Below are 11,861 nucleotides of genomic sequence, written 5' to 3'. Positions count from 1 at the left end.
TGTAAGGAGGGAGGAGATGCTGAGCACTGGGGCTGTGTTGGGGTGGCACGAAGAGCCCATTCCATCTGGGCTGGGGCATGAGAGCAGCTCAGTATGATTGCTGTTACCCATCAGGCAAGGAGAGAGAACTGAAAAGCCAACACCTGCTGTGTTTATATTTGGCTCTAATGGGCTTTGTTTGGAGGCAAAGTAATGGAAGTCATCCGAAGGGTGTTCTTTGTTGGTGAGAAAATTAAGAGCAACCGAAAAAGGGAGTTATAAGAAAAACTGTTGTCCAAGCTTAAGTCTGGAGTCATTATCCAACCACATGGCAATAATAGAAACAAGCCAGTCTGAACGCAATATAAACTGGAAAGGTAAACACTTGAAAAGACATTCTTTTCTTCCATCCTGTCCTTTTTTTTTTTTTTTTTCCTCCAGTGGTAAACACATTTTAACAAGTGGAATTGCAACATCTCTAATGTTTGTCAATTTGAGCTCAGCCCACACAGCGTTATATTCTGCCCTGTAAATTACAGCTGGTATGGCAGATAGAGATGTTTGGTTCTGGGCTATAAACAACCATCTCACGATGCACAAACAAGAGAAGGTTGTGAACATCTATTGGAGATAGGGTTCACTCTGTTCTTAGTCAAGCCAGAAAGCACTGAGGTCTGTGCATCTCCATGTGCAGAACTGCTCCACAGGACAGGGCTGGTTGTGGACAATCACCCACGGAAATGGCTTTGCTCAGGAAGGAGCAAGGCAGCCATTGCTTTCTGTTGGTTGGCATATTGACTAGTTGGGTTTTCCAGCATCTCCACAGCTCCTCTGCTGTGCCTGGGGGACCCATGCTGTGTCTGCAGAGCTCATATTGCCACCATCCCCAGTGCCTTATCCTGCTTAGTCCCTTGGTTGTTGAGACAAGAAGAAAAATAGCTGGTGTGCCTCAGGAAAGTGTTTGCCTGCATCAATAAGAGAGCATGGAAGGGAAGTTCCATCTGGGCAGTGCTGTGGTGAAAGCAGCTCCAGAAGGTTATGTGGATTTCTGGTACCCACACTGTTAAATGGATGACAATAATTTGGATTGGGCACAGAGAAGAGCAACGGGGACCCAAGGGATGGAAAGGACCAGGATGGAGAGTGAGAGAACTCAGCCTGTTCTGCTTATTAAAAATAAGATCAGGGGAACAAGCATAGCAGAATGTATAGGATCCCTCCTGGTCAGAAAAATGAGTACTGAAATGGTTCTGTGATTTAGCAGAGAAAAGAATAATAAGAACAAATGTCTGAAGTCAAAGCCAATGAAAATTCAAATGGGAAATGTGAGCTTTTTCTTTCTGCTAACACTAAGGGTGATTAACCACTGGGACAGACTACAAAGAGAAGTGGTGGATTCTCCATTGCTTTTATTCCTAATGACTTCATTTTTTTCATCTTTAGAAGAAGACAAATGCAAACATTCTCCATCAGTTATTTGCATTGGGTGATTTTGAATGAGGTTGAATCTGACTTGATGTGAGTTTTCCCACTGGGTCAGCCATTGCCATGCTGAATTCCTCATTCTGTTGTGGCAAATCTGTCCTTTTCCTCCATTTGGCTATAGATAAATAGAGAAATCTAAATCATAAACGGTGCAAATTCCCATTGATTGTTCCCAGCAGTGCAGGACAAGCATTAGACTTGTCAGGCAGAGAACAAAGCTTGATCAGAAGTGACACTGTCAGCACTGGAGCACTATTCATTTCTTCCTCAAGTGCTGGAGAAGGAAACTCACTTTTCCCAAGGCAGCAAACTCAGCCCTCATGAGAAAAGGCACTTTTGCAAATTAAAAAGGTCCCACGAATGAGGCCCAGATGTTCCAGGCAGTGCTGTTCTTGCTAATGAATTGCACATGCCTGGCCCTGCCCACCATGAGCTTCCCAGGCAGAGGCTCATCCCCACCGCACAGGTGGGACAGTGCTGCAGAGGTCCATCCGGGCACTCTGATCCATCGCACACAGAACTCTGTTGGAGTTCCTCGGCTGAGGTGTAACTGACCAGCAGTGAGTGAAGGCCTGAAGGTGTTCCAGGCTGAGGTTTGGATGTTGGTTGTCTGGGTCAGTGCAGGATCACCATCTGCATGTCTCCCGAAGGCATTGAGGTGGGTGGAGGAGGAGCAGCACATCTCAGCCCCAGGACAGGCCGTGCCCATAACACCCATCACACAGTGAGCAGGAGATTCCCTCACGCTCCTCCACATCTGCTCTCCTCCCCCAGCTGCACAGAGAGGCGGTGCTGCCCCATCCCTGCAGCCCCCCAAGGGCAGGGCAGGGCAGGGCTGTGAGCACTGCTGGGGCTGTGGGTGTCCCCGTGCATGGCAGGGAGTGGGACCAGATGGCCGTTAAGGGCCCCTTCCAACTCAAGCCGTTCTGTGATCACTGTGCACATTTGGCCCCTTGCAGAGGAACACATGTGCACATCGTTTATATGCCAGTAGGGAAAATCTCCTTGCAAACCCCACTGCCTTCCTCAGCCAGCAATTGGGAGCGCGTGCTCAGCTCAGTGGGTGAGTTGGGGCGGGGAAACATCCCTGGAAGGAGCACAGGAAGAACTCCGGGTTACTTTCCACTGCTGCTGATGGGGGTCTGCATGGCAGCGTGGAGAGATTTATGGGGGCAGTTCTGCCAAACACTTGGTGAGCCCACAGAAATCCTGTGCCGTGTCCCACAGTGCCCAGCAGGACCACACATCTTCCCTTCCAATTGTCTGTGGTGGGACATTATTCTCTCCCTCGCAACCTCATGGTCAATGGCTTTTATTCCTTGGGCTTGCCTGTTTAATTAAGGAGTTGCTTCTCAGAGTATGGGATAAACAAGAATGAGAGCAGCACGCTTTGGAGACTGAAATAACAACCCAAATGTCAGCTCACCCTCTGTGCCAGCTATTAATGCTGAGTGAAGTGGTTGCACTGCGGGTCATGGGATAGCCTGGTAGAATGGGCATTGTTGTGGGTGAAAACGACTTATTTGACATTTCTCAAGTTGCTCCCAGCATTTCCCTTAAGTAAGTCTTTATGATTTGCCTAAACAGATGAAGTTGATGTTAATAAAGCTCTGGGCTGTGCTTTGTCCAGGCTCTCTCTGTGATAGATGTGTCAGCACACACTTTGCATTCTGAAAGTGAAATAGTTGCCACACTTTCCCCAGGCACCACATGCTGAGGTTTCTTCACACCCCGATATCAACAAGCACATCACCCAACTGACAGCATTTCATGTAGATACAGGAGCTCCCAATTAATTGGCAATCGCACCCGAGCTTATTAATCAACACCCCAAAATTAATGACTAGCTAATTTGCACATGTAAACTTCCTTAAAGCAGTAGATAGCTCCCAGGGCTCCGCTGATGGACGGGATGCACCTCCTGGCACAACAGCACTAGTTTCTGTCTGCTGTGTTCCATGGAGGTGATGCACCCACCCAGACCCACTGCCCCCAAATGCTGCTGCTCACTCTTTGCCATGTAAGCAGCCAACAGTGTGCACTGCAGGGCTGGGATGGATCCCAGCACAGACAGTGGGAGTGCATCACAGCCATGTGTGAGATGTGGACAAGGTGTTGAGCTCAGCCCAATAGCTCAGAATCGTATTTGCTCATAAAGTTTTCATAGACATCAGAAGATTTTTACTGTGGTTTTTTTTTGGTTTTGTTTTTTTTTTTGTTTTTTTTTTCCCAGCAGAAAAAGATCTGCTTTTTGTTTCCAGAGACCAAACAATTTTTCTTTAAGGCAAATTGTGTTTTTTGGAAGGGGATGGGGAGCTCTTTGGCTGCCCCCCCACTTGGGAAAAGGTAGGAAAAAAAAGACAGAAATTAGAGATTTTGGTATTTGTAATCAAACAGGGTGGGCTCCTTGGCTGTTGTGAACCAACTCCAGAGCAGAAGGTCCGCTGCATGGACACGGTCACAGCACCTTGTCCCAGTCAGAGGATGGGGGAGATAACAAATGGAAGAAGCTTACAGCACCACGAGGCTGCTGAGGTTCTGGAAGGCGTAATCAGGGATGTGCCAGATCTGGTTGAGCGCCAACGTCATGGCCTGCAGTGCTGGGAGGCGGTTCAGCGCTCGGACCGGGATCTCTGTCAGCGCGTTGTCATCCAGCCAGAGGTGCCGCAGGGACTGCAGCCCCTCAAAGCTCTCCTCGGGCACCACAGAGATGAGGTTGGCATCCAGGCGTCTGGGTGAGAAACAAACAGGGTGGGGAGAAGTGAGAGATAGATCCAGCACTGCTTGAAGCACCCGCAGAGTTACGCAAAGGGAGCCTTTGGTGGGAGGTGGGATGGACTGATGCCCAGGGAGATCGGGTGGGTGGAGCACAGGAGGGGTCAGCGCAGGGTCTTGCCTGCACTACCAGACTTCTGCCTTCCTGATGGCCACAAGGCGCTGCTGATGGATGGAAGTGAGACAGATGGACTGGTTCCTTGCACATGGACACAGCAGGTGGGCTCGGCAGCATTCCAACCCCACTTAAAAAGGAGCATCATAGCTACGCTCCCCAGGGCCATGCTTGCCTTGACCCAACAGAGCGCTGCCCTGCTCGGGGTGCCCTGCTCACACCCACAGCTGCAGGATGCACAGCAAAGCAAGCAAAGTGGGAAGAGCCCCATTCAAGAGGAAAATGCTTTGCCTGAAGATGCGATAGAAGCAGCCCCCTGTGTGAGATCCAAGCAGTCAGCACTGCCTGCAGAGCTGGGGGTGCAGGAAACACCAGGAGCAACTCAGACTGTATGTCACAGCGCAGGAATTAATCCTGTGAGCTCCATATTGCACAAGTCCGGGCCTTTCTTTCTCCTTCATTCACCAACTGTCCTTGTTTTGTTGTTTTTTTTAAGTCATGGAATCCTTAAGGCAATTGAAAAGCAGAGATTTAATTTGGTTAGAATCTGTAATTTTTAAGACTTGTTTTTGTTCCAAAACAAAGAGAGAAGCCAAAAGATATTAAGCTTATTATAGGGGGGAAAAAAATGTTAAAAAAAAAATTGGTTTGGGAATCATCTCTCATAAAGACCTCATTTCAACAGCATTGAGGTGGATTAAATGCGTTATCTGTCGGTTTCGAAATCCAAATCTAAGAGGAAAACATTTCAGATTTGGATGGACTACCAGGAACCAATTACAGCAATGGGGAGAAAACTCCGATTTCCACCCCTGGCTGACAGAGCCCATAGTGTTCCTCCAAATCATCTGAAGGATCTCTGAATTCACATGCACAACAGGAAGGCACTGCGCCTGTTATCAAAGCGTGAGGGAAGGCAGGGAGCAGCACCACCTGGCCCAGCCCTTGGATCCATGGACATCCACAACAAGAATGTGGGGTAGAAGCTCATCTTTTTAGCTATTGAAAGTGATATTTTTGATAAGAACTGAACACAATTCAGAACGCACTTCCTAGAACCCCCCATCTAAAGCTCAAGCCTGCAGCAGCTCATTCTATTTCTCAGCAGAGGATTTTCCCTCAGCTCTCTTGGTTTGGAGGGGAAGCTGTAGATGAGAAGACATTACAGCCAAAGCTCAATGTGGTTGCTACAAGGTTTGCATTTTTGCTCAGAACACCAACATAAGAGGGTATGTTTTCAACTTGAAGAGCACATTGCGCATTCTGCCTCAGTTTACCCCATTTCACCCAGTTCAGCCCCACTCATCTTCCCATGAAGACAAACTCAAAGAACAAAGAGAAGGAAAGGAAACCCTGCAGCAGCTCAGGGTGAGATTAAAGAGCCTATTTGAAAGTCTTCATCAAAATGTTTTGGGACAAACAAGAATTTTTTGACCAAAATTAAAACTTGTGTGGGAAATGTTAATCTTTGCTTAATTTTTCCATTCCTTCTTCAGCATAAGAATTCTGTTAGTTGTTGGCATCACCGTTTGTTTCTCAGAAATAAAATAGTGCCGCTTACTTAATCCCTATATGTTTACTGAAAATTGTTTTTTAAAGCAAATACTCTCTTTCAAGTGTAATTAATTAAAGAGCAGACAATGAAAATACAATGTAACTCTTCTCAGGGGATTTCAAAAATCAAATTAAGCTTTCAGAAATGGAGATGCTGAAAGAGAGCCAAGGGATGATACCTTGGCATGAGGTTCATGGTGGGTTCATGGTGGTTCAGGATGGGTTTGTGATGGTCCCAGATGGGTTCATAACAGTTTAAGAGGGTCCAAGATTGGTTTATGTTGGTCCAAGATGGCTTAAGATGGGTTTGTGATGGTCCAGGATGGGTTCATAACGGTCTCTGGTGGTGCAAGGTATGCTCATGGATTCAGGGTGCCCTCAGTACTACTGAGCTCTCACATGCATGGTCCTGTAGGTCTCAGAGCAGTGCCAGTGAAGTAGGATGATGGATTTTTTTTAGGTGCTCAGAGGTATGGAGGTGGACCCCTATGGTAAGAACAGAGGTGATGAGTGAGGTTCATCCAATGGGTCTGTACATGCTCCTGCATGAAGTGAGCTACATCCAGGCTCTGCTCCACTGCTGCCACTGGGAGGACTCTTCTGAAGGCCAAAAGAAGCCCCACATCTTCTCCCTCTTCACCTCCACCACAGTGGCTACAGCACGGGTGCTGTGCAGGCTGCAGTCCCTGGGAGATGCTGTCTGCCTCCTTTGACTGCTCCAGCCACATAATTGCTGCCTCAATCTGCTCCACAGTGCCCAAGTCAGGCCCCAGCCAGACTGAAATGGAGCATCAATAAGCTGGACATCCCTTCAGATACCACAGCCTGCTGGAACCATCTCCCAGCACTGCATGGAGCCAGAGGAGGAAAACAGAGAGCAGGGAAGGGTCCATCTAAAGGTGTTCCACCTCTGTCCTGATGGGCAGAGAGGATTTCTGATGTGTCTTTGCAGTGTCGATGAGGGAACAGGGAGAACAGAGTGAGCCCTGGCCACATTCCTGCTACCAAAAGACCTCTGGATTGTTTAATTCCTCCCCTGGGAGTTGCTGGCTCTTTCTGGAACTGAGGTGCATTCTTTCTAATAAAAGCTGTGCGTGTGGGGATTGCTAATTGCTATGGCTTTCAGACAGCTCTCCACTCTCTTCTGGAAGGAGAAAAGCTGAAGTGCTTGGCAAGGAGTTGTTAGTAATTATACCAATTATACTAAACAAAAACCAACCCAACAGTTCTCTCCTTTCTTCAGTGTGTGACTCTGGCTCTGTAAGTGTTTGCTGTTATGATTTATACCTAAGATAATTGGGCCGATTAGCGGGTAAATGGGACGGCGCAGGCTGGGGCTGGCTCCTCACCTTCCACAGAGATTTTTTCCTCCTTGTTTCACCAAATCACTCAGTCGGTTTCCTTACAGCATTAACCCATTTGTTGCTAACAGAAGACATCTCCTTGGCAGGGCTACTGGCAATGGGACTTGGTGCTATGTGTGCTCCAAGCAGTGCTGTAGGTCTGCAGAGGGGATGAGACACACCATGGTCCCCAGATGTCTGCATGGACTTCACAGGCTGAACCAGGAGTCAAGGCACTGCACAGCTGTGCCCTGATTGGTGCAGGAAGGGGCTGACTTGAAGCTGGACACTGAAGAATGATGGCATACGAAAATCATCATCAGCTCAAAGCCCCCACTTCTGGCTTCAGGACTGAGTTTACTACTGGTGGCTATAGAGCAGTGATGTGACTTCAATGGGCTGCCTGGCCAAAACCAAAAACATCCTCAAAGTGCCCAGATTTTGCTCCATTTTCTATTTTAAAGCCACTGGAGTAGGAGGAGAGGGATCTGCTTGGAAAGAAAATCCCTTGGCATTAGGCTTACAACTCTGCCTTTATGATCTTTGTTCCCTGAGCCATGCTGGAGGAACACTCAGCACCAAACAAAGCTGCTGGTGCTTTTGCTGCAGTCACAGCCTGGGGAACCCAAAGAGACCTGTGAAGGTGGGAGAAAGGAAGCCCTTCCCTGTGCAGGATGGCACCAGGCAACCTTTGTGTGGGTGCATATGCAAGAGCCCAGCAAGGTGCTGGTTCATGAGGGCTCTGAAGAGCCACTTAATTGCTTTGAGCATTGTCAGTACTGGACCAAAGCCCGGGGAAGACGTGCCTGTCTTTATGCCATGAACAGTCCAGAGACCATTCTGGGAACAAAAGCATTCCTAAAAGGAACCAAAGAGGTAGGAAACCCTTTTCTAAAGAAAAAAAAAAATCCCTCAAGTGAGATATTCCTCCTACTCAGCATGCAGAAGTCAAGCCAATGCAGTCAGTGACACCACCTTGGCAGGTGTGGGTGGTAGTGGTTACCTGCACTTACCAACACATCATCAGGTTTGTATCAATTCTAACTGGTCAAGCAATCAACTGAGCTCTCTGCTTTTCATGCCACAGCCTCAGCAGTTTCCAAGAACAATCTCATTTCAGGACCTGCTTCCAGGATCACTTCAGAGGATGTGCAAGTGCATTTCCAGGACATCTATGAGCACACACCCCTGCTGTATGCAACATGACGGGCAGAAGTGCACAGCAGTGGATAACCATAACAGATGTGATGCAAATCTGTGATGGGCAGAAGCAACTTTGCCAAATCTTCCCAGCATTTACAGGGAGAGATGCCACCTGGGAACCAGTGAACACACAATGCCCCACTGTCATGAAACACCCCAACTGTGGATGCTGCTCTTCCTTCCTCACACACAGCAAAGTTGGTAATGCAGCTGCCTGGATGCCTTGCACAGACTGCGCACACACATCTGCAGTGTAGGCTCCACAGCACCACCACAACAGGACCCTGTGGCTTCGGGTGCCTATCCATCCTCCCAGCATTTCTGCAACACACTTGGCTATTATTTCCCTTGTAGCAATATAAAGAAAGGAGGGTCTGGAGAGAGCTGTGACCTCCAAAGGAGTGAGGGCTCTTCCCAGAGTCCTCAGGGAGTGATCTGCCTCCTGCCTACCCCAGTGTGCATCTGTCTGCTGAACAGAGCTGAGCTCACCAGAAACGTCTAATTGGTGCCTTTGGGCAATCATGTCTCTCTTCCTGTCTGAGTTTATCTTGAAAGGCTCAATTGAGTTACCTCCTATCCCATAATAGCATCTGAGTTCCTTGTAGTAATATAAGAAGGAGATGATGTCACTGAAGCTCAGCTTCTCTGATAACTCAGTAATGAGGATGGCCAACACCTCTGCTCCTCTCTCAGGCAAAGCTCCCAGCTGCACTGAGTCAGCACCTGGCTTCTGAGCTCCTGGGAGCTCACTGTGCTCAGAACTGAGGGCCCAGTGAGGAAGGATGGCCCCAGAGCTGCACAAAGCAGCTTACAAGGACTCTTGGATTTCTCCAAGCCAGCTCCATGCATGTGGCCAGGATCAGAACTGGAAACACAAAGGGTCCCTGAGCCATCCCAAACAGCCTTGGTGAAGAGCAAGGACTCCTATCAGTAGGTACCAAAAGGGATAGAAGAAAAGCCAGAGACTGCACTGCTAGCTTGGAAAGTAGCTTCAATCTCTGCTCTGCCATTTGTATTATATAGTCATAAGGTGCTGCAGACACAGGGGGATGTGCTGGCACTGCTGCCCAGAGCTATGGGTGCCCCTCTCCGGAGGCATTCAAGGCCAGGTTGGATGGGGTCCTGGGGGCTGATGGCCCTGTCCATGGCTGGGGAGCTGCAATCAGATGGTCATTAAACTCCATTCCAATCTAAGCCATTCTATGACTCTCACTTCTCATGTTATTCAATATGGAAAGCATTGCCCTGCAGATCTGCTCCAACACTCGGCCCTCTGCCCCTGCCACAGGAGAGCTCACAGCCCTCCAGGAAGACTTGCAAGAGTTTCCATTTCCAGACTAAGAACTCTTGTGATTACTGTCCCAGGCAATGAATGAAGGTTTGAGCTGCAAACATGTTCCCTGCCCCTTGGCTAGACAACAGGACCTGGTGGAAAAGTCTGCAGGGCTCTGTTTTAAACGCAGTGAGTTTTCACTCCTGGCTTAATGGGACATGCACCTCTGGGAAGCCCTCCATGAGGGATGCTCAGGAAATGAAATCAGAGCAATACCTAGACTCCACACAAAGTGCCTTTGGTACAGACAAGAGGGCTTTGTTATCTCCAGCTGCAGACACCTCCAAAACCCCTCAGGTCAGAACCGTGCAATAAGGACTGCCAAAATCCCTGTGCAATTCTGGAAATTGCTGACAGGCGGGCAGCTGCTGGGCTGATCCCTGATCTGCCCTCTCCCTGGGAGCCTGGCATCACCCCCTGAGCCCACGGTGAAAAACAAAAGGGGCAGTAACAGCCAGAGACCAAGCAGAAGAGGTTCTGCATCTTTGGTGTTTGCCAAAGAGCTCCCACACTCCCATTCCTTGCTGGTGAAGCTGCTCCTTGAAATCCACTGGGTTATGAAAGAGGCAGAGAGCAAAAGTTAACAGCAGCTTACAGCAGCACTGTGTCTTACACAGAGGACCCAAAGATGCATATATATGCCTAACTCAAATGTGCTGCTCATTTGGCTTCCTATCTCCAGTTCACCTAAAACTTCTCTGGGTGTAGGAAGAGACAACAGCAGACTCTAAATTACCCCCAAAAAGCAATGGCCACAATCCAGTTAAAGAAAGAAAGATTTGCTCACCCATTCCAAGGATCATGGCTTGCTGAATACTACAAAAGGAGGGATCTCCAGGCAGAAATCCTTCCCTGGTGGCAGCCAGACCTTAGAAGAAGCTTAGAGAGGGCTAGAACCTGAATTGCTTCCACCTGTGCTCCCAGGGCTGGCTGTGTCCCTTCCCCAGGGGTTCAGTTGGTGCTGCAGGCCATGACTTAGCAGCTCCCATTCACCATGGTTCATCAGGAGCGCTCACACATTCAATGCATGGAACATCTGGGTCTCATCTCCCTCTTCTGAGCACTGGGAGGGCAGTCAATACAGCACCTTTCCTGAAAGGTGTTTTCCTCTCTGATACAGCTCCAGAGTGGAGAGAAATTCCCTGCATTCGTGTTTTCAGGCAAGACAACATCCTCTGGGAGCTGCACAAGAATGTAGTGGGTTATATACACAGAGTTGCAGGAGATGAGAGATGCTCAGCTCTGGTTTGGTACTCGTGCTCTGATGGAGTGTTTGTGTGTGCAGGGTGAGGAGAGGAGCTTTTTTTTAATCACTATTTTTCACTTTCCAGGGGTAGAAAAAACCCATTTCATCCAATGTTATTCATGTCAAAGTTGAAACCAGTTATAGGGTCTCTCTGTAGCCAGTAGGGAAAACCAGACTGCTCCAGAAGGCCATCCACCCCCCAGACAGGGCTCTGAGATAGCAGGGATGATTCACACCCTGGAGATGCTGATCATTTCCCACTGCTGACTGCCTGAGATGAGTAATATCAAGATGGCTAAAGTCAGAAGAGTAAACCCACCTGGTCTGCCTGAGGGAGATGTGGCACAGCGGAGGCTTACCTGAATGGTTGGTAGTGAAGCCATAGAGGATGACTCAGAAGAACTGATTTCCTCCCTGGCAGCACCCATCCACCACAAGGGAAGGACCCAACACTGCAGTTACAGCACCAGCGTGAAGCCATCAGTTCCTGTCCCAGCCACCTGGCTTCCCAACTGACCTGACCCAGACTGACCACCATAATGTCACATTCCGGCACTGCTGACCTTACAGACGTCTGCTTCTTCCCATACCTTTTATCCTCCCATCACTCAATGGAAACAACGCCTTTCTTAAGCCTTACTGCATTGCCTGTGATTTATAGAGATTATTGCTGTTAACAGCAAACTGCTAAATCTCAACTAGATCAAAGATGCGGAATGAGGAATGAACTGAAAGAGCTCTTCAGGCTGCGGTGATTCCAAAGTCTTTTTTCCTTCCTTCTGTCATAAGAATTTATATGCTTGTGAGAAACTGATCAGGTGGGGAGCT

At 48.5% G+C, this 11,861-nt stretch overlaps 1 protein-coding gene across 2 annotated transcripts in view; it reads right to left on the bottom strand.

The window, feature by feature from the left end:
• Nucleotides 1–11,861, bottom strand: part of LGR6 (leucine rich repeat containing G protein-coupled receptor 6) — a 72,761-nt gene that overhangs the window by 20,110 nt on the left and 40,790 nt on the right. For both annotated transcript variants that reach the window (XM_032449289.2, XM_085526726.1), the window contains exon 5: nucleotides 3,980–4,195. In XM_032449289.2, coding sequence (XP_032305180.2) covers nucleotides 3,980–4,195 — 216 coding nt within the window. The remainder of the gene's footprint in view (nucleotides 1–3,979; nucleotides 4,196–11,861) is intronic.

This window comes from Coturnix japonica, chromosome 38 (assembly GCF_054131305.1).
Source record: "Coturnix japonica strain WE chromosome 38, WE-NBRP24, whole genome shotgun sequence".
Classification (NCBI taxonomy): Eukaryota; Metazoa; Chordata; class Aves; order Galliformes; family Phasianidae; genus Coturnix; species Coturnix japonica.
The sequence above is the reverse complement of the archived record's forward strand: the minus strand, read 5'-3'. Positions and strand labels throughout refer to the sequence as shown.